The 22,978-nt window shown below is 44.6% G+C and overlaps 1 protein-coding gene across 13 annotated transcripts in view; it reads right to left on the minus strand.

The window, feature by feature from the left end:
* scrib (scribble planar cell polarity protein) overlaps positions 1-22,978 on the minus strand; it is a 346,569-nt gene that overhangs the window by 263,209 nt on the left and 60,382 nt on the right. For all 13 annotated transcript variants that reach the window (XM_073055225.1, XM_073055218.1, XM_073055217.1 and 10 more), the window contains exons 5-6: positions 11,592-11,648; positions 3,088-3,151 (exon numbers count right to left, since the gene is read on the minus strand). In XM_073055225.1, coding sequence (XP_072911326.1) covers positions 3,088-3,151; positions 11,592-11,648 — 121 coding nt within the window. The remainder of the gene's footprint in view (positions 1-3,087; positions 3,152-11,591; positions 11,649-22,978) is intronic.

Genomic DNA, 22,978 nt, shown 5'->3' on the forward strand with positions numbered 1-22,978 from the left:
GGGTCCCATCCCCCTTGCAAATTAGTTTAAACCCTCCCGAACCATGCTAGCAAACCGACCAGCAAGGATATTGCTCCCCCTCAAGTTCAGGTGCAACCCATCCAATCTGTTGCAACTCTACAAATCTCTGGTGAGACCGCACTTAAGAGTATTGTGTTCAATTCTGGTCACCTCATTATAGGAAGGATGTGGAAGCTATGGAGAGGATGCAGAGACTTACCAGGATGTTTCCTGGATTGGAGAACAAGTCATATGAAGCAAGGTTAGCAGAGCTGGGACTTTTCTCTTTGGAGCCTAGAAGAATGAGAGGGGACTTGATAGAGGTCTACAAGATTATGAGAGGCATAGATAGGGTGGATAGTCAGTACCTGTTTCCCAGGGCACCAATAGCAAACACCAGAGGGCATATGTACAAAATTAAGGGAGGGAAGTTTAAGGGAGATATCAGGGGTAAGTTTTTTTTACACAGAGGGTTGTGAGTGCCTGAAATGACTTGCCAGGGATGGTGGTGGAGGCTAAAACATTAGGGGTATTTAAGACACAAAAATACAACTGCAGATGCTGTGGATCAAAGAATACGTACACAACGCTGGAAGAACTCAGCAGGTCAGGCAGCATCCATGAGAAAAGAGTAGCCAACGTTTCGGGCCGAGACCCTTCATCAGGAATGGGGGGGGAAGAGAGGGCCGAAGCCCAGTAATAGAGATAGGGGAGGGGGTAGGGCCTAGAGGCGCCAAATGGAAAACCAATCAGAGGAAAGATAAAGGGGGGAGGGGGAGGGGATAAGCATGAAAGAACTGTAGAGATAAAGAAGTTGAAAGGGGAGAGAGGCAGAGAGGGACCTGGGATAGGGGGAGGGGGAGGGAATTACCGGAAATTGGAGAATTCAATGTTCATACCACCAGGCTGGAGGCTACCCAGACAGTATATGAGGTGTTGCTCCTCCAACCTGAGTTTAGCCTCATCATGGCAGTAGAGGAGGCCACGTATGGACATATCTAGATGAGAATGAGAGGCAGAGTTGAAGTGAGTGGCAATCGGGAGGTCCTGTCTATTGTGACGGACGGAGCATAGGTGCTCGACAAAGCAGTCCCCCAATCTGCGTCGGGTCTCGCCGATGTAGAGGAGGCCGCACCGGGAGCAATAGACAACTCCAGCAGACTCGCAGGTGAAATGTTGCCTCACCTGGAAGGACTGTCCGGGGCCCGGAATGGTGGTAAGGGGGGGAGGTGTGGGGACAGGTGTAGCATTTGCACTTACAGGGATAAGTGCCAGGTGGGAGTTCTGTTGGGAGGGATGTGTGGACCAGGTAGTCGTGGAGGGAACGATCCCTGTGAAAAGCTGAGAGGGGTAGGGAGGGAAAGATGTGCTTGGTGGTGGGGTCCTGTTGAAGGTGGCAGAAGTTGCGGAGGATAATATGTTGGATCCGGAGGCTAGTGGGGTGGTAGGTGAGGACAAGGGGAACCCTGTCCCTGTTGTGGTGACAGGAGGATGGGTTAAGGGCTGAAGTGCGGGAAATGGAGGAGATGCAGGTGAGGGCATCTTTGATGACGCCAGATGGGAAACCACGATCCTGAAAGAAAGGGGACATTTGAGAAGTCCTGGAACGGAAAGCCTCATCCGGGGAGCAGATGCGGTGGAGACAGAGGAACTGGGAATAGGGAATGGCATTTTTGCATTGGGCAGGGTGGGAAGAGGTATAGTCAAGATAATTATGGGAGTCAGTGGGTTTGTAGAAGATGTCAGTGGATAGTCTGTCTCCACAGATGGAGACCAAGAGATCAAGAAAGGGGAGAGAAGTGTCCGAGATGGACCAAGTGAATTTAAGGGCTGGGTGAAAGATGATGAAATTGACGAGCTCAGCATGGGTGCAGGAAGCAGCACCAATATAGTCATCAATGTAGCAGAGGAAAAGTTGGGGAGTGGTGCCAGTATAGATTTGGAGCATAGACTGTTCCACATAACCCACAAAGAGGCAGGCATAGCTGGGGCCCATGTGAGTGCCCATGGCTACACCCTTGATCTGGAGAAAGTGGGAAGAACCAAAGGAGAAATTATTGAGAGTTAGAACAAGCTCCGCCAACCAGAGGAGTGTGGTGGTGCTGGGGAACTGGTGGGGTCTGGTATCCAAAAAGTAGCGGAGGTATACACTTCCATCCTCTTGATGGGGGATGGAAGTGTATAAGGATTGAACATCCATGGTGAAAATGAAGCGGTTGGAGCCAGGGAATTGGAAGTTATTGAAGAGGTGAATTTAACAGCCTCTTGGACAGGCACATGGATGAAAGAAAAATAGAGGATTATGGGGTAGTGTGGGTTTAGTACTTTTTTTTTTAAGGATTGTATGGGTCGGCACAACATGGAGGGCTGAAGGGCCTGTACTGTGCTGTAGTGTTCTATGGTTTAACAGATCGTACACCACATACAGTTATAAAGAAAGCATATTTTCTAATTTCAGCTTTCTCAACAGTTATTAAGAGGAATAAAAAGAAAAAAAATTAAAAGGCCCATTACAACTAAACCAGTTTAAATGTTCACAGGTGTTGGAGCCCACATTGTCCAACCGTGGCATATGGCCGTGACTCCCATCACTGAATTCTTATCACTAATCACTGGTAGAACTTTCCATCCTGGACTCCTTCTTGTGAAGCACTCCTTGCATCGCATCTTCCCATCAGACCAACTGTCTGTCTACAGCTGTCTCTCCCCATCTTCTACTTTCTACATCTCCCACCAAAAGACCATGAATCCCACCAGTATAAATCACAAATGTCTCTTCACCCAGCTTTTTCCAGAACGTTCTCCCAACGCCACCATCATCCATCCTGATTGGCTGACACAACATTCCTAAGCTGAACATAATTTCTTTAGCTGAAACCCAAACATTCAATTAGCAGGACACACTACTTCTACAGAAAGCTATTAAATGAAATACCCTGTACCATTATCAGTAAAAATCTAAATGAGCGCATTACAGAGGGTAAACAGATTCAATATGTCTACTTCTGAGGTGGCAAGGGGGAGGACAGTGTGTCTGTGGCCTTACAACCTGATGCAGAGGGAAAGTAGGGTAAACAGGTTAATTACCAGCACTTCAAGTTCATTGCTGCCCAGGTCCAACTCTTCTAGCTTCACCAGGAAAGACAGAGATCTGCAGGAGATAGCACACAGTTAAACAGTGTGGAAGACTATTCAGCCCAATTTGTCCATGCTAACTGAAATGTCCACCTGGGCTGGTCCCATTTGCTTAAGAACCTAAGAAATCTTCTGCATATTCTGCATGGAGGTCGGTGACCAGTGGTGTGCCTCAGGGATCTGTTCTGGGAGCCCTACTATTCATGTCTTTTATAAATGACCTGGATAAAGAAGTGGAGGGATGGGTTAGTAAGTTTGCTGATGACACAAAGGTTGGAGGTGTTGTGGATAGTGTGGAGGGCTGTCAGAGGTTACAGTGGGACATTGATAGGATGCAAAAATAGGCTGGGAAGTGGCAGATGGAGTTCAACGCAGATAAGTGTGAAGTGGTTCAGTTTGGTAGGTCAAATTTGAAGACATAATATAATATTAATGGTAAGACTCTTGGCAGTGTGGAGGATCAGAGGGATCTTGGGGTTCGAGTTCATAGGACACTCAAGGCTGCTGCGCAGGTTGACTTAGTGGTTAAGAAAGCATACAATGCATTGGCCTTCATCAATTGTAGGATTGAGTTTAAGAGCTGAGATGTAATGCTGCAGCTATATAGGACACTGGTCAGACCCCACTTGGGAGTACAGTCGGCCCCCCTTAACCGCAGGTTCTGCATGCGTGGATTCAACCAACCACGGATCGGGAAAACCCGGAAGTTCTCTCTCCAGCACTCATTGTTTCAGCACGTACAGAATTTTTTCTTGCCATTATTCCCTAAACAATACAGTATAACAACTATTTACATAGCATTTACATTGTATTAGGTATTATACGTAATCTAGAGATCATTTAAAGTACAGGCAGTCCCTGGGTTACTAATGAATTCCGTTCCTGAGTCCGTCTTTAAGTCGGATTTGTACATAAGTCGGAACAGGTACATCCGGTATTATTTAGTGTCAGTTAGTCAAATGTTTGTCTCAGTATATAGTATATATTTTACCTTTCTATGTATATAAAACTTAAGAAACGTATGCATTTCAATAATTAAACCTCTTGCTTAGTAATAATTGTAGCTTTCATCAGGGCAGGGCCTTTCACATGCTCCATTGTTCTCACTTTATCCTTTAAAATTGTTCCGATTGTTGACCGACTATAGCCTAACACTTTTCCAATGACCGATGGCATTTCACCTCTTTCCGATCGCTTTATAATTTCCACTTTATTTTCAATCGTGATCGTTTTCCGTCAACTGAACAGAAACACTGCGGACTCAGCAGCAGCCACGGGCACCGGGTCCTGAGCTCCCCTGGGTCCTAAAGTCCACCCACACTGAAACGGGTTAAATAAGGGACTTGAGCAGCCACGTTTTTTGGTATCCGCGGGGGATCCCGGAACCAATCCCCTGCGCATAAGGAGGGCCAACTGTACTGTGTTCTGTTCTGGTTACCTCACTATAGGAAGGATGTGGAAACCATAGAAAGGGTGCAGAATCAAATATCACTGTGATGATTGTACGCTCCAGTATCAATTGTTTGGTGACAATAAAGTAAAGTAAAGTAAAAGTAAAGAAGAGATTTACAAGAAGGTTGCCTGGATTGGGGAGCATATCTTATGAAAATAGGTTGAGTGAACTCGGCCTTTTTTCCTCAGAGCAACAGAGGATGAGAAGTAACCTGATAGAGGTGTATAAGATGATGAGAGGCATTGATCATGTGGATAGTCAGAGGCTTCTTCCCAGGGCTGAAATGGCTAGCACGAAAGGGCACAGTTTTAAGATGCTTGGAAGAAGGTACAAAGGAGATATCAGGGGTAACTTTTTTTTTTTGAGTGCGTGGAATGGGCTGCTGGCGATGGTGGTGGAGGCAGATACGATAGGGTCTTTTAAGAGACTCCTGGACAGGTATACAGAGCTCAGAAAAATAGAAGGCTATGGGTAACCCTAGGTAAGGACATATTCAGCACAGCTTTGTGGGCCAAAGGGCCTGTACTGTGCTGTAGCTTTTCTATGTTTCTAAATCTAAGTTCAAGTAAATTTATTATCAAACACTTTCCTTGTGACACATACAGTATATCCAGGAACCTTAATAGAATCAAATATCCACACCTAACAGGACAGACAGTCAATATGCAAAGGACAGCAAACTGTGCAAATATCAAAAAAATGATTAATAATAAACAAATAAGCAATAAATATCAATGACATGGGATGAAAGGTTCTTGAAAGTGAGTTCATTGGTTCTGGGAACAGCTCAGTGAAGTTGAGTGAAGTTATACGCTCAAGAGCCTCATGGTTGAAGGTAATAACTGATCCAGTACTTGACTGTGTGGGGTCAGAGGCTCTTATACCTTCATCGTGATGGCAGTAGTGAGAAGAGAGCATGACCTGGGAGGTGACTGGGCAGTCCGTCACAGGTAAGTATATGAGCAGCAGTTGGACATCTGACTCATCAAGCCTGTTCTGCCATCAGTAAGATCACGGCTTATCTTTCCGGGGATTCAGATCCACCTACCTGCCTCTTCTCCCATAACACTTTATTCCCCTGCTGTACAAAAATCTCTCTATTTTAATATCTATCTTAAGACTAGCCTCTACTGCCTCACTGCGCAGAGAATTCCAGATTCACGACTCTCTGGGAAAACCCTCAGCTCAGTCATAAATGCTAGACCCCGTAGCCAGAAGCCATGACCCCCCCCCCCTCATTCTGAACTTGCCAGCCAAGGAATTGTCTGCCTTCATCTTGTCTTTTAGCCATCCCAGAATGCAGAACGTTTCAATGAGCTCAGTCTTACACTTCCAAACTAGACATCATTTTCAAGGCAGTTTCTAGGTTTAGGTTACATGGTTGGCACAACATTGTCGGCTGAAAGGCCTGTAATGTGCTGAAGATTTCTATGTTTTACTATGTCTCTCTAAACCTTCCTGTCCAAATGTTTCTTTTAAATATTTCGATCGTATCTGTCTCAAACTCTTCCTGTGGCACCCAACTCCAGAAACCAACCAGCCTCTGTGTGGAAAAATTCAAATTTCTGTTCAAATAACACACACAAAATGCTGGTGGAATGCAGCAGGCCAGGCAGCATCTATAGGAAGAAGTACAGTCGACGTTTCAGGCCGAGACCCTTCGTCGGGGCTAACTGAAAGGAAAGATAGTAAGAGAGTTGAAAGTAGGAGGGGGAGGGGAAAATGCAAAATGATAGGAGAAGACCGGAGGGGGTGGGGTGAAGCTGAGAGCCGGAAAGGTGATTGGCAAAAGGGATACAGAGCTGGAGAAGGGAAAGGATCATGGGACGGGAGGTCTAGGGAGAAAGAAAAGGGGAGAGGAGAAACCAGAGGGAGATGGAGAACAGGCAGAGTGATGGGCAGAAAGAGAGAAAAAAAGGAGGGGGGAAAAACTAAATATATCAGGGTTGGGGTAAGAAGGGGAGGAGGGGCATTAACAGAAGTTAGAGAAGTCAATGTTCATGCCATCAGGTTGGAGGCTACCCAGCCGGTATATAAGGTGCTGTTATGCCATCAGGTTAATGCCCCTCCTCCCCTTCATACCCCATCCCTGATAATATTTAATTTTCTCCCCCCCTCCTTTTTTCTTCTCTTTCTGCCCATCATTGTCTATTCTCCATCTCCCTCTGGTGCTCCTCTCCCCCTTTCTTTCTCCCTAGGCCTCCCGTCCCATGATCCTTTCCCTTCTCCAGCTCTGTATCCCTTTTGCCAATCACCTTTCTGGCTCTCAGCTTCACCCCACCCCCTCTGGTCTTCTCCTATCATTTCACATTTTCCCCTCCCCCCCCCCCCACTTTCAAATCTCTTACTTTATTTCCTTTCAGTTAGTCCTGACGAAGGGTCTGGGCCTGAAATGTCGACTGTACTTCTTCCTATAGATGCTGCCTGGCCTGCTGTGTTCCACCAGCATTTTGTGTGTGTTGCTTGAACTTCCAGTATCTACAGATTTCGTCGTGTTTGCTTTTTAAACTTCTGTTCAAGTTCAGTTTTATTGGCATTCAACTGTATAAGACCATAAGATATAGGAGCAGAAGTAGGCCATTCAGCCCATCGAGTCTGCTCCACCATTTAACCATGGGCTGATCCAATTCTTACAGTCATCCCCACTCCCCTGCCTTCACCCCATACCCTTTGATACACTGGGTAATCAAGAACCTATCTATCGCTGCATTAAATCCACCCAATGACTCAGCTCCACAGCCACTCATGGCAAAAAATTCCACAGATTTATCACCCTCTGACTGAAGTAATTTCTCTGCATCTCTGTTCTAAATGGATGCCCTTCAATCCTGAAGTCATATCCTCTTGTCCTTGACTTCCCTACCATTGGAAATAACATTGCGAAATCTAATCTGTTCAGACCTTTTAACATTCAGAATGTTTCTATGAGATCTCCCCTCATTCTCCTGAACTCCAGGGAATACAGCCCATGAGCTGCCAGGCGTTCCTCACATGGTGAGCCTTTCAATCCTGGAATCCTTCTTGCAAATCTTCTCTGAACCCTCTCCAATGTCAGTATATCCTTTCTAAAATAAGGAGCCCAAAACTGCACACAATAATCCAAGTGTGGTCTCACGAGTGCCTTACAGAGCCTCAACATGACATCCCTATACCTCTAGAAATGAATGCCAACATTACATTCGCCTTCTTCACATCCAACTCAACCTGGAGGTTAACCTTTAGGCCCATAGGCCCCCCCCCAAGTCCCTTTGCGCCTCTGCATTTTGAATTCTCTCCCCATCTAAATAATAGTCTGCCCACTTATTTCTTCCACCAAAGTGTATGACCACACACTTTCCAACATTGTGTTTCATTTGCCTCTTTGGGCCCATTCTCCTAAACTATCTAAGTCTCTCTGCAGGTTGTTTCCTCCACCTAAATCCACTAATACCATAGTCCAAATCCCCACATCGACCCCTGTGGAACTCCACTGGTAACTGGCAGCCAGCCAGAATAGGATCCCTTTATTCCCACTCTTTGTTTTCTGCCAACCAGCCAATGCTCCACCCATGCTAGTAACACTCCTGTAATTCCATGGGCTCTTATCTTGCTTAGCAGTCTCATGTGTGGCACCTTGTCAAAGGCCTTCTGAAAATCCAAAGACACATCTACTGCATCTCCTTTGTCTGCCCTGCTTGTAATTTCCTCAAATAATTGCAGTAGGTTAGTCAGGCAAGATCTTCCTTTCAGGAAACCATGCTGGCTTTGGCCTATCTTCTCATGTGCCTCCAGGAACTCCATAATCTCATCCCTAACTATCGATTCCAACAACTTCCCAACCACTGATGTCAGGGTAACAGGTCTATAGCTTCCTTTCTGTTGCCTCTCACCCTTCTTAAATAGCGGAGCAACATATGTAATTTTCCAGTCATCAGCAACAATGCCAGAATCTATCGATTCTTGAAAGATCATCATTAATGTCTCCACAATCTGTCTAGCTACTTCCTCCAAAACCCGGGAGTGCATTCCATCAGGTCCTGGAGATTTATCCACACTCAGACCATTAAGCTTCATGAGCACCTTCTCAGTCATAATTTTCACTGCACAAACTTCACTTCCGACACTCTTGAATGTCTGGTATACTGTAGGTGTCTTCCACTGTGAAGACTGATGCAAAATACGCATTCAGTTCCACTGCCATCTCTGCATCTCTCATTAAAATATCTCCAGCGTCATTTTGTATTGGTCCCATATCTACCCTCGACTCTCTCTTACCCTTTATATACTTAAAAAACCTTTCAGTATCTTCTTTGATATTAGTCGCCAGCTTCTTTTCATAATTCATCTTTTCCTTCCTAATAACTTTCTTAGTTTCCTTTTGCAAGTTGTTAAAAGCTTCCCAATCCTCTATATTCCCACTAGTTCTGGTTTCCTTTTATGCCCTCTCTTATACTTTTACTTTGGCTCTGACTTCACTTTTCAGCCACAGAAGTGTCCTTCTTCCATTCGAAAATTTCTTCTTATTTGAAATATATCTGTCTTGCACATCCCTCATTCTTCGCAGAAACTTCAGCCATTGCTGCTCTGCTGTCCTTCCTGCAAATGTCCCTTTCCAGTCAACTTCAGCCAGTTCCTTTCCTACGCCATTGTAATTTCCTCTATTCTACTGAAATACCAACACATTGGATTTTATTTTTTCCCTCTCAATTTTCAATGTGAACTCGATCGTATTGTGATCACTGCCCTTAAGGGTTCCTTAACCCCCAAGGGTCTCTCATCATCTCCGGATCATTGCACAACACCCAATCCAGCACAGCCAATCCGCTAGTGGGCTCAACAACAAGCTGTTCTAAAAAGCCACTGCTTAGACATTCTACAAGTTCTCTCTCTTGAGGTCCAGTACTGATCTGGTTTTCCCAATCCACTTTCACGTTAAAATCCCCAATGATTAGCATGACATTGCCTTTCTGACACGCCTTTTCTATCTCCTGCAGTAATTTGTAATCCACATCCTAGTTGCTGTTTGGCGGCCTTTTACTCTTGCCATTTCTTAACTCAACCCATACAGACTCTACACCTTCCAATCCTATGCCATCTCTTTCTAATGATTTAATATTATTTCTTACACACAGAGCAACATCACCCCCTCTGTCTACTAACCTATCTTTCCGATACACCATATATCCTTGGACATTCAGCTCCCAATGGCAGCCATCCTTTAGCCAAGTTTCAGAGGTGGCCACAACATCATATTTGCCAAACTGTTGCCGAATTTCAGGATCATCCATTTTATTCCTTATGCTGAGTGCATTCAAATACAACACCTAATCCAGTATTTGTTGCTTTCTGTTTTAACTGCACCACACCTCTATTGCCCTGTAACTCATGCCACTAACTGTGATTAAGCGTCATCTCCTGTCTGTTCTTTCTATAATCTCTGTTGTACGTTATCTTTTATTTATTTCTGTTTTCCCCTTCCTCAACCCTGTCACTCCGGTTCCCATCCCCCAGCCAAATTAGTTTAAGCCTTCCCTAACAACTCTCTTAAATGTGCCCACAAGGATATTGGACGCTTTTGGGGTCAGGTGTAACCTTTTGTACAGGTCGTACCTCCCCCAGAAGAGGACCCAATGATTCAGGAATCTGAAGCCCTGCCCCCCTACACCAATCTCTCAGCCACACATTAATACACCTGATCACGCTACTCTTGTACACACTAGCATGTGGCACAGGCAGCAACCCTGAGATTACTGCCCTAGAGGTCCTGCTTTTCAGCTTCCTACCTAACTGCCTGAAATCTCTCTTCAGGACCTCCTCCCTCTTTCTACCTATGTCATTGGTACCAAAGTGTACTAAGATTTCTGGCTGTTCACTCTCTCCCTTCAGAATACTCTGCACCCGATCTGAGACATCCCGTACCCTGGCAACACACCATGTGGGTATCTCTGTCAGGCTGACAGAGCCTCCTGTCTGTTCCCCTCACTATGGAATCCCCTATGACCACTGCTTTCCTCATCTTCCTCTTTCCCTTCTGCACCACGGAACCAGGCTCAGTGCTGGAGACCCGATCGCCATGGTTGTCAGTATACAGCCAAACAAAACAATATTCCTCTGGACCAAGGTGCACAACAGTACGGATAACTCACACATGACACACAATATTACCACAGATAAGATGCATTTACAGCACAAGTTAAAAAGTAAACAGTATAACACTACTGCCGCTTCACGTGTGGTGGCAGGGAGTTCAGTAGTTCTGAGCCTGGGGGAAGAAGTTGCTTCCCATCCCAACAATCTTGCCCTAATGCTACCGTACTCCTGCCTGATGGTAGAGGGTCAAAAAGACTGTTAGATGGATGGGAGGGATCATCAACAACGCCAAAGGCCCTGCATACACAACGCTCCTGGCAAATACCTTGGACGTGTGGGAAGAGAGACCCTGATGATCCTCTTCACGGTCCTTGCCCATCCTTTGTAGGGTTTTGTGGACTGACGCCTTCCAATTCTCATACCAGACAGTGATGCAGCTGTTCACACTCCTGCATAAATTTGGTTAGAAGGGAGGAGGGGGAGCACTCGTTCTCTCAATCTCCTCAAGAAGTGGAGATGCTACTGTGCTTCCTGGAGTAAAGAGGAAATGTTAAGGGACCAGGTGACAGTTTCAATATCGTGTACACTCCCAGAAATTTACCCCTCGGGTCTGATTTAAATCTTTCCTCTCTCAACTTAATCCTCTGCATATGTGTTTCAGTTTTCTCAAGCTCAGGAAAAAGACCATCTGCAGCCCTCATGATTTCCAAGGACTGGTATGGTTTACTGTAGGCAGTAATATGGCACAGGACAGAGTCAAGGTTTTGGGAAGAGAGCAATGTGGAAGAGTACAGAGCTAAGGTTGGCACAGTCTGTCGATGAGAGCAAATGGTAGAGTACAGAGTCAAGACTGGCAGTTTGCGGATGCCAGCAATGTTCTGTAGTACAGAGTGCAGGCTATTGGATGACATTGAAAACAATGGCTCATACTCACGTTGGCAGTGTCTTTAGAAGGTTCTCCCGGAGTTCCAGTGTAACCAGGTTCGATAAGCTGCAGAAGACATAGGTGAGCGTGGGTTAAAAATATCCCATCACACATGGCTAAACAGCAAGGAAAAACATACAGTACGAGAACAGTGAGATGTTATAGAAAACTACAGCACAGAAATAAGCCCATCCAGTCCATGACAAACCACTTAAATTGCCTTGTCCCATGAATCTGCACCCAGAACAGAGACCTCCATACCTCTCCCACCTATGTACCTATCCAAACTTCACTTGAGCATTGAAATCAAAATCACATCCACCACTTGTGTTCCATACTCTCATATTCCTTTGACTGAAAAGGTTTCTCCTCGTTCCCCTTGAACATTTCACCTCTCACCCTTAATCCTTCACCTTTAGCTCAAGTCTCACCCTAACAGTGGAAAAAGCCTGCTTGAATTAACCATATGTATATCCCTCATAATTTTGTGTGCCACTATCATGACTCACCTCAATCTTCTAAGTTCTAGAGAATAAAGTTCCAACGTAATCAATCTTTCCTTATAATGCAGATCCTCCCACCTTGGCAACATCCTTGTAAATTTTCTCTGTACTCTTTCAATCTTATTTACATCTTTCCAGTGTGTAGATGACCAAAACTAAACACAAAACTCCTAAATTAGGCCTCATCAATATATTACACAATTTCAACATAACATCCCAACCCCCTGCATTCAATACTTTGATCTATGAAGTCCAAGGTGTCTAAAAGCTTTCTGGAAGACTCAATCTACCTGTGACACCACTTCCAATGAAATTGCCAGACCCCTGTGTACTACCACACTCAGTGCCCTACCATTCACTACGTAATACCTACCCTGTTTGGTGGTCCTCATACTTGTCTGCTTTAAATTCCATCCACCATTTTTCAGCCCATTTTTCCAGCTGGTCCAGATCCTGCTACAAGCTTTGATAGACTTCTTCGCTGTCCGCTACACCCCCAATCCTAATGTCATCCGCAAATATGCTGACCCAATTAACCACATTATCATCCAGATCTTTGATATAGATGACAAACCCAGTACCAATCCCTGTGGCACACCACTAGTCACAGATGTCCAGAGGCAACCATCTACTATCGCAAATCCAAACTCCAATCCAAATTAGTACCTCAGGGCAGCACAGTAGTGTAATGGCTAGCACAACACAGACGATCCAAGTTACTTTCCCGCTGCTGCCTGTAAGGAGTTTGTACGTTCTCCCTGTAATCGCATGGGTTTTCTCCGAGTGTTCTGGTTTCCTCCCACAGACCAAAAACGTATGGGCTGGTAGGTTAATTGGTCAGTGTAAGTTGTCCTGTGATTAGGCTAGGGTTAAACTGGGGGATGACTGGGCAGCATGGCGAAAAGAGCCAGAAGGGCCTACTCCGTGTTGTATCTTAATAAATAAATAAACCTCATTTGGAATGTCAAGCAACTGAACTTTCTTGAGAAACCTCCTATGAAGGAACCTGTTAAACATCCATGTAGACATCTACTGCCTTGGCTTCATCAACACTTTGGTAACATTCTCAAAAAAGATTCATTAGACACAGCTTACCTTGCACAAAGCCACAATGACTATCCATAATCAACCCCTCTATTGAAATACGTATATATCCAGTCCTGCAGAATACCTACCAATAATTTTCCACTTCTAAAATCAGGCTCATCGGTCTAAAACTTCCTGGCTCATTCTTAGAGACTTTCTTGAGCACTGGAACAACAATAACTATCCTCCAATCCTCCTGTACCTCACCTGTCACTAAGAATGGTTCAAATAGTTCTGCTACAGCCTCTACAATTTCTGCACTGCCTCCCACAGAGTCCAAGGGAATACCTGTCAGACCTTGCAGAACTGTTCAGCCTAATTTGCATCCGGACATCAACCACCACCTCCTCTATAATCCGTCTGGGGTTCATGACCTACCTGCTGCTTTGCCTCATTTCTATAAGCTCTGTGTCCATCTCCTAAACAGTACAAATGCAAAAAATCCATTTACGATCTCTCCCATCATAGATTACAACTTTGATCTACCAAAGGACCAATTTTGTCCCTTGCGATCTTTTTGATCTTAATATGTCTGTAGAACCCCTTGGATTGTCTTTCGTCTTGTCTGCCTGAACAACCCAATGCCTTCTTTTAGCAGTGTTCTCTTGCATTTCTCATACTCAAGCACCTCATTTGTTCCTGCCTGCTTATACTTGCTATGCACCTCCTTTCTTTTTTCTTAACCAAGGCCTCAATGTCTCTAGAAAACCAAGGTTGCCTAAACATGTTATTCTTGCCTTTTATTTTAACAGGCACATACAAGCTTTGCACCATCAAAATTTCACTCTCAAAGGCTTCCCACTTACCAAGTACACCTATGCCAGAAAACCTTTGGCCCATTGAGCCGGCTCCGCCATTCAAAAAGATCATGGCTTATCTAACCATGGATTCATCTCCACAGTCCTGTATCAATCCACACTTGCCAAGTCCTTTCCACTACCATCAAAACTGGCTTTTCTTCAATTTAGAATTTCAACCAGACCCATCATTTCCCATAATTATCTTCAAACTAATGGCATTATGACTACTATATGCAAAGTGTTCACTGACACAAACTTCTGTCACCTGCCCTGTCTCATTCCCAAATACCAGATCCAGTATTGAATTCCATCTCATTGGGACTTCTATGTACTGATTAAGGAAACATTCCTGAACACATTAGAATCGAGTTTCTCAATTTAGTCCTTGTACAGTATGGGAACCACAGTCAATACGCAGCAAGTTAAAATCACCGACTATAACAACCTTATGTTTCTTGCAACAATATACAATCTCTACAAATTTGATCCTATAAGTCCCACAGGCTTCGGAGGGCTAAAAGGAGGCATGAAGTTACTCTAGCAAACAAGGTGAAGCAGAGTCCTAATGGATTCGACAGATATGTTAAGAGCAAATGGATTTCAAGGGGCAAAATTGGTCATCTAGAAGATCAGAATGGTAACTCATGTGTGGAGCCAAAACAGATGGAGGAAATTTTAAATAAATTTTAGGCATCTTTATTTACTCAGGAGATGGGCACAGAGTCTATAGAAGTCAGGCAAAGCAGCATCAACTTCATGGACCCTGTACAGATCAAAGAGGAGGTGTTTGCTAACCAGACGCAAATAAATGTGCGGACTATTTTCTAAAGAGGGAGAAAATCTAAACATCTGAGATGCAAAGGGATTTGGGAGTCCTTGTGCAGAACACCCTAAAGTTTAACATGCAGGTTGAGTCGGTGGTGAGGAAGGCAAATGCAATGTTAGCATTAATTTCAAGAGGTCTAGAACACAAGAGCAAGGATGTGATGCTGAGGGTTTATAAGGCACTGGCGAGACCCCACCTTGAATACTGTGAACAGTTTCAAGCTCCTCATCTTAGAAGAGATATGCTGGCATTGGAGAGGGTCCAGAGGAGGTTCACAAGGATGATTCCACGATGAAAGGGTTATCATGCGAGTAATGTTTGATGGCTTTGGGGCTGTACTCACTAGAATTTAGAAGGATGAAGAGGGAATTTATTGAAACTTTTCAAATATTGAAAGGACTAGACAGAGTAGATGTGGAAAAGGATGTTTCCCACAGTGGGCAAGTCTAGGACAAGAGGGCACAGCCTCAGGAAAGAGGGGCATCCATTCAAAAAAGTGAAGCGGAGAAATTTCTTTAGCCAGAGGGTGGTGAATTTGTGGAATTTGTTGCCACATGTAGCTATGGAGGACATGTTGTTGGGTGTAATTAAGGTAGAGATAGAAGAATTCTTGATTGGACACAGCAGCAAAGGTTTCGGGGAGAAGGCCGGGAAATGGGGTTGAGGAGGAGGAAAAAAGGATCAGCCATGATTGAATGGTGGACCAGACTCGATGGGCCAAATGGCCTAATTCTGCTCCTATGTCTTATGGTTTTATGGTCTAAATCAAGGTGGATAAATCCCCAGCACCTGACAATGTGTTTTCTCAGAACCTACAGCAGGCAAGTTCAGAAATTGACAGGGCTCTAGCACAGATACTTAAATTGTCCTCAGTGACAGGAGAGCTACCACAGCATTGGAGGATAGCCAATATTGCTCCACTATATAAAAATGCTCTAAACATAAACCAGGAAATGAAAGCCTGGTGAGTCTGACATCACTTGTGGAAAAGTCATTGAAAAGTATTCTAAGGGACTAGATATATGGGTACTTCGATAGATGTGGACTTATTAACGATAGTCAACACAGATAGGGAGAAGGTTCTTGGGAAACTGAAAAGTCTGAAAGTGGACAAGTCGCTGGGACTAAAAGGTGTGCACCTCAGGGTTCTGAAAAAGATGGCTTAAGATATTGTGGAGGCATTATCTGAAAGAAGAGGTCCTGAAAGAAGACTACAGGGAGTTAGAAAGGAAGTTGAAAAGCAGGACCTCAAAGGTAGTAATCTCAGGATTACTGCCTGTGCCACGCGACAGTGAGAATAGGAATAAAATGAGGTGAAGGATAAATATGTGGCTGAGGGAATGGAGCAGGGGGCAGGGATTCAGATTTCTGAATCATTGGGACCTCTTTTGGGGCGGGTGTGACCTGTACATAAAGGACGGGTAGCACTTGAATCCCAAGGGGACCAATATCCTGGCAGGCAGGTTTGATAGAGCTGTTGGAGAGGGTTTAAACTAGTTTGGCAGGAGGATGGGAATCAGAATGTGAGTGCAGGGATTAAGGTAGAAGGACAAGGGCATGATGCTAAGAGTTCTGAGTTGATGAGGAAGGACAGGCAGGGGACGAAACATAATTGTAGCCAGATAAAGGGGTTGAAATGTGTCTACTTCAATGCTACGAGTATTAGGAACAAGGAGGATGAACTTAGAGCACGGATTAGTACATGGAACTACGATGTTGTGGCCGTTACTGAAACTTGGTTGGAGGAAGGGCAGGGTTGGATGATGCAGGTCCCGGGGTTCATGTGTTTTAAAAGGAATAGGATGAGAGGTAGAAAGGGGGGGGGGGGGAAGAGTGGCATTGCTGGTCAGGGATAGTATCACTGCTATAGAAAGGAAGGACGCTGCAGAAGGAGTGTCCACTGAGTCGGTCTGGGTGGAAGTCAGAAATAGGTAGGGATCAATCACTGTGCTGGGAGTAGTCTATAGGCCCCCAAGTAGTCTTCGGGACACCGAGGAGCAGATAAGCAGGCAGATTTTAGAATGGAGCAGGAAATACAAGGTAGTAGTTATGGGTGATTTCAACTTCCCTCATATTGATGGGCACCTCCTGAGTGCAAGGGGGATAGATGGGGCTGAATTTGTCAGGTGTGTTCAAGAAGGATTCCTGACACAGTACGTGGACCGGCCGACAAGAGGAGAGGTTATACTGGATCTAGTTCTGGGTAATGAACCTGGCCAGGTGACAGACCTGTTGGTGGGGGAGCATTTTGGTGAGAGTGACCACAACTCCCTTAGCTTCAGCATAGCTATGGAAAGGGATAAAATCAGATAAAATAGTAAAGTGCTTAACTGAGAAAGGGCTAACTTTGAAGGGATGAGGCAGGAACTAGCGAGAGTAAATTGATGTTCAAAGGGGAAAGCACAGAAGTAATGTGGGAGAAGTTTAGGGACCACTTGAGCTGGGTTCAGGATAGGTTTGTCCCACTTGGGCAAGGAAAAAATGGTAGGAAAAGGGAACCGTGGCTGACGAAACATGAGGCAACTTGTCAAGAGGAAAAAGGAAGCATATGTTAGATATAAGAAGCAGGAAGTAGGAGGGGTTCATGAGAAATATAAAGTAGCCAGGAAGGAGCTAAAGAAAGGACTTAGGAGAGCTCGAAGGGGGCATGAGAAGGCCTTGGCATGTAGGATTAAGGAGAACCCCAAGGCGTTCTATGCGTACTTGAACAATAGGAGGATGACGAGAACGAAGGTGGGACGGCTAAAGGATAAAGAGGGCAACATGTGCCTGGAGGCAGAGGAGGTTGGGGAGGTCCTAAATGAATACTTTGCTTCAGTATTCACAAGTGAAAAGGATCTTGATCAGGATGAGGTCGAAGTAGAGCAGGCCTGTGTGCTGGACAGTGTGGAGATTAAGGAAGAAGTAGTACTGGATCTTCTAAAAAAACATCAAGATTGATAAATCCCCAGGTCTGGATATGATACACACCAGGTTGTTGTGGGAATTGAGAGAAGAGATCGCAGGAGCATTAGCCATCATCTTTGAATGCTCTTTGGCTGCAGGGGAAGTGCTGGAGGACTGGAGAATGGCAAATGTAGTTCCCTTGTTTAAAAAAGGTAATAGGGAGAAACCCGGGAACAATAGACCGGTGAGTCTTACGTCAGTGGTATGCAAACTACTGGAAAGGATTCTTAAGGATAAGATCTATGAGCATTTGGAAAAGTACAGTCTACTCATGGATAGTCAACGTGGCTTTGTGAAGGGAAGATCGTGCCTCACGAGTCTGAATGAGTTTTTTGAAGAGGTAACAAAAGAAATTGATGAGGGTAGGGCAGTGGATGTGGTCTACATGGACTTTAGCAAAGCATTTGACAAGGTCCCTCATGAGAGACTCATCCAGAAAGTCATGAGGCATGGGATAAGTGGAACCTTAGTTGCTTGGATAAAAAATTGGCTTAAAGGAAAAAAGCAGAGGGTAGTTGTGGAAGGAAAGTATTCTGCCTGGAGGTCGGTGACTAGTGGAGTGCCGCAGGGATCTGTCCTGGGACCCCTGCTATTTGTGATTTTTATAAATGACCTGGATGTAGAGGCAGAAGGATGGGTGAGTAAGTTTGCGGATGACACGAAGATTGACAGAGTTGTGGATGGAGCTGTAGGTGGTCGAAGGTTACAAGAGGATATAGACAGGCTGCAGAGTTGGGCAGAAAATGGCTGATGGAGTTCAATCCAGACAAGTGTGAGGTGATGCATTTTGGAAGGACAAACCAGAAGACTGAGTACAGGATTAATGGTCAGTTACTTAAGAGTGTGGATGAACAAAGGGACCTTGGGGTTCAAATCCATACATCCCTCAAGGTCACTGTGCAGGTTGATAGGGTAGTTAAGAAGGCCCATGGGATGCTAGGCTTCACTAACAGGGGGACTGAGTTCAAGAGAGGTCATGTTGCAACTCTACAAATCGCTGGTGAGACCACACTTAGAGTATTGTGTTCAATTCTGGTCACCTCATTATAGGAAGGATGTAGAAGCTATGGAGAGGGTGCAGAGGAGATTTACCAGGATGTTGCCTGGATTGGAGAACAAGTCATATGAAGCAAGGTTAGCAGAGCTGGGACTTTTCTCTTTGGAGCGTAGAAGAATGAGAGGGGACTTGATAGAGGTCTACAAGATTATGAGAGGCATAGATAGGATGGATAGTCAGTACCTGTTTCCCAGGGCACCAATAGCAAACACCAAAGGGCATATGTACAAAATTAAGGGACGGAAGTTTAGGGGAGACATCAGGGGTAAGTTTTTTTACACAGAGGGTTGTGAGTGCCTGGAATGACTTTTCAGGGATGGTGGTGGAGGCTAAAACATAGGGGTATTTAAGAGCCTCTTGGACAGGCTCATGGATGAAAGAAAAATGGAGGGTTATGGGGAAGTGTGGGTTTAGTACTTTTTTTTAAGGATTATATGGGTCGGCACAACATGGAGGGCTGAAGGGCCTGTACTGTGCTGTAGTGTTCTATGGTTCTATGGTTACAAAAATTTGATACAGAAATTATCTGTCAAGAATCACAAGATTCTGGAATGGTTCTGGAAGATTGAAAAACTGCAAATATCACTCCACTCTTCAAGGAAGAGGGACAGATGAAAGGAAACTATAGTCTGACCTTAGTGGTTGGGAACTTGTTGGAGTCAATGCTAAGGCTGTGATTTTACTTGGAGCCACATGATAAAATAGGTTGTAGTCAGCAGGGTCTCCTCAAGGGAAAATCTTGATTGACAAGTCTGTTGAAATTCTTTGAAGAGATAACAACCAGGATAGACAAAAGAAAATCAGTTGATGTTGTGTACTGGATTTTCAGGAGGCCTTTGACAAGGTGCCTCACATGAGGCACAAACTGCATGGTATCACAGGAAAAATTCTAGCATGAATAATGCAGTGGCTGACTGGCAGGAGAAGTGGGAATGAAGGAAGCCTCTTCTGATTGCCTGCTGGTGATTAGTGGTGTTCCACAGGGTCTATGTTGGGATTGATTCTTTTCACATCACCTGCTAATGATTTGGATGATGGAATTTAGAGCAAAGTTTGCAGACAATACGAAGATAAATGGAGAGGCAGTTAGTCTTGAAGTAGAGAGGTTACAGCAGGACTTAGATGAGGAGAATGGGCAAAGTAGCAGCAGATGGAACACAGTATCTGGAAGTGCACGGTCATGCACTTAAGGTAGAAGAAATGAAAGGTTGACTATTTTCTAACTGTAGGAAAAATACAAAAAACTGAGGTGCAAAGGGACTTGTGCAAGGTTCCCAAAAGGTTAATTTGCAGGTTGAGTCTGTGGTGAGGAAGGCAAATGCAATGTTAGCATTCATTTCAAAAGGACTAGAATATAACAGCAAGGGTGAAATGTTGAGAATTTATAAAGCACTGGCAAGGCCTCAGTTGGTGGATTGTGAGCAGTTTGGGGCTTATTATTTCAGAAAGGATGTGCTGAAACTAGAGAAGGTTCAAAGGAGGTTCACAAAAATGATTCCAGGTTTGAATACTTTGCCATATGAAGAGCATCTGATGGCTCTGGGCCTGTATTCACTGGAATTCAGAAGAATGAGGGGTAACCTCATGGAAATCTATCGAGTGTGAAAGGCCTTGATAGGGTGGATGTGGAGAGGATGTTTCCTATGGTGGAAGAGTCTAAAACCAGAGAACACAGCCTTGGAATAGAGTGGTGTCCTTTTAGAACAGAGATAAGGAGGAATGTCTTTAGCCAGAGAGATGCGTATCTATGGAATTCTTTGTCACAGTCAGCTATGGAATCCAAGTCTTTATGTATATTTAAGGCAGAGGTTGACAGATTCTTGATTGGTCAGGACATGAAGGGGTATGGGAAAGGCAGGAGATGGGGCTGTAAGGAAAATTGGATCAGCTATGATGAAATTGTGGAGCATACTCGATGGGCAAAATGACCAAATTCTGCTCCTATATCTTATAATCTTATGGAAAGTGCCATCACAGGCAGATAGGGTTGTAAAGAAAGCTTTTGGCACACTTTCCTTCATAAATTAACGTACTGACTACAGGAAATGGGATGTTATGTTGAAATTGTATAAGACGTTGGTGAGGCCTACCATTTGGAGTGTTGTGTGCAGTTTTGGTCACCTACCTACAGGAAAGATGTGAACAAGGTTGAAAGAGTAAAGAGGTCATTTAAAAGGAAGTTGCCGGGTCTGGAGGACCTGAGTTATATGGGAAGTCTGAATACGTTAAGACTTTATTCCCGAGAATGTAGAGGATTCAGAGATTTGACAGGGTATACAAAATTACAAGGAGTATAGATAGGGCTGAATGTCACAAAATCAAAGGACTTGATCATGGACTTCAGGAGTAATGGAGACAAGCTAACCCTTATTGACATCAATGACACTGCAGTTGAGAGGGTGAGTATTTTCAAGTTCTTTGGTGTACACATAACCAAGGATCTCATCTGGACTGTGCAAACCTGCTGTGCATTGAAAAAAGTACAGTAGTGCCTCTTTCACCTCAGAGAGCGGAGGAAGTCCTCAGATCATCAGGACTTTCTGGAGGGGCACCACTAAGAGCATCCTGACTGGCTGTGTACTGCCTGGTATGCGAACTGCCCTAAATCGCAGGGCACTGCAGAGAGTGGTGTAGACAGCCCAGCACATCTACGGATGTGAACTTTACTCTACTCAGGACATTTACAGTAGCAGGTGCAAAAAAACGACCCAGAGGATCATCTGGGACTCAAGCCGTCCCAACCACTGTTTCGGCTGCTTCCGTCTGACGAACGGTACCGCAGCATTAAGGCCAGAACAAACAGGCTTCTTTTACTAGGCCATCAGACTTATCAATCCCCATTGATCTGATTGCATATCTGACTGTACATACGTGTATATGAAACAATTCTGTATACAATCTTAGTGTTGGGGCAATATCCTCCCACGACGGAGACGCAACATAGAGATTTTTACTCCCTCATGTTGTGAGATGGATATAAGAAATGTAAAGGGGGCTTCTTCTTTTTCTTTGTTGCTGCGTATGTTAATCAAAATGGCTTCTTTGTTTTGTTAAAAGTAGGAATGCTTCTTTGTTGCGAGAGAGTCCTGGAAGCTTGTTTGGGTTCAAATTTACTGATAACGAGAATTGTATTCCTTTGTAAACCAATTGGGATTATTGTTGTTCTTTCTTCTGAGTCTGTAAGCTATTGTTGGTGGGCTTTTGAGGAGATCGGCACTAGGGGGTGAGAGAGAGAGGACGCGATGCTGTAAACTGGGCGAGGAACGGACCCCAAGCTGGGGGGTCCGAGGTCAGGAGGTACTCCGAGGAGAGGAGACGAAGATAGATGTGCTTGGTTAACCACTTCGGGTGGTCCTGAGCTGCGAGTCGAGGAGTTCAGAGGCCAGAAGACTTCAGTAATTGAGCTCCAACAGTTGTGCACAAAGTGGTTTGGACTTTGATAAGTTTGGCGCCGTTTCTTTATTTTCTTTTCCTTCATATATACTGTATCATTATTAATCACTTAGTTATAGTAATCTTTATAAATTGTAATTATTTAATCACATATGGTGTCCTGTCTGTTTTTTGGCGAGGCAGGGACATCACACAGCATCCACACAAGCTGATTACCCAGTTTGGCGGGGCCAAAGGCTGCTCCCCCTAGACGAGAACGAGCTGAGCGAGCCTGAGATGACCTAGGGGGGGTACAGAAATAAAATTCTAATACAAGCAGGCTTTTTCCACTGATGTTGGATGGGACTACAACCAGAGGCCATGTGTCAAAGGTAAAAAAGTTTAAGGGGAACATGAAGGGAAACTTCTTCACTCAGAGTATTATGAGGGTGTGGAATGAACTGCCAGCGCAAGTGGTGCATGTAAGCTCAATTTCAACTTTTAAGTGTACTTGTATATCGTACATGGATGGTAGGGGTATGGAGGACAACACATACAAAACGCTTCAGGAACTGAGCAACACCAGGCAGCATCTATAGAAAAAAAAAGTACGAAACCCTTTGGCAGGACCTCCCACATAAATATACTTGGCCTTCACAGCTGCCTCTGGCAAAGAATTCCACTGATTCACCACTCTCTAGCTAAAGAAATTCCTCATCTCTGTTCTAAAAGGACACCCTTCTGGGGCTGTGGGCTCTGGACTTGGACTCTCCCACCATAGGAAACATCCTCTGCACATCCACTCC

This window comes from Hemitrygon akajei, chromosome 8, assembly GCF_048418815.1.
Source record: "Hemitrygon akajei chromosome 8, sHemAka1.3, whole genome shotgun sequence".
NCBI lineage: Eukaryota > Metazoa > Chordata > Chondrichthyes > Myliobatiformes > Dasyatidae > Hemitrygon > Hemitrygon akajei.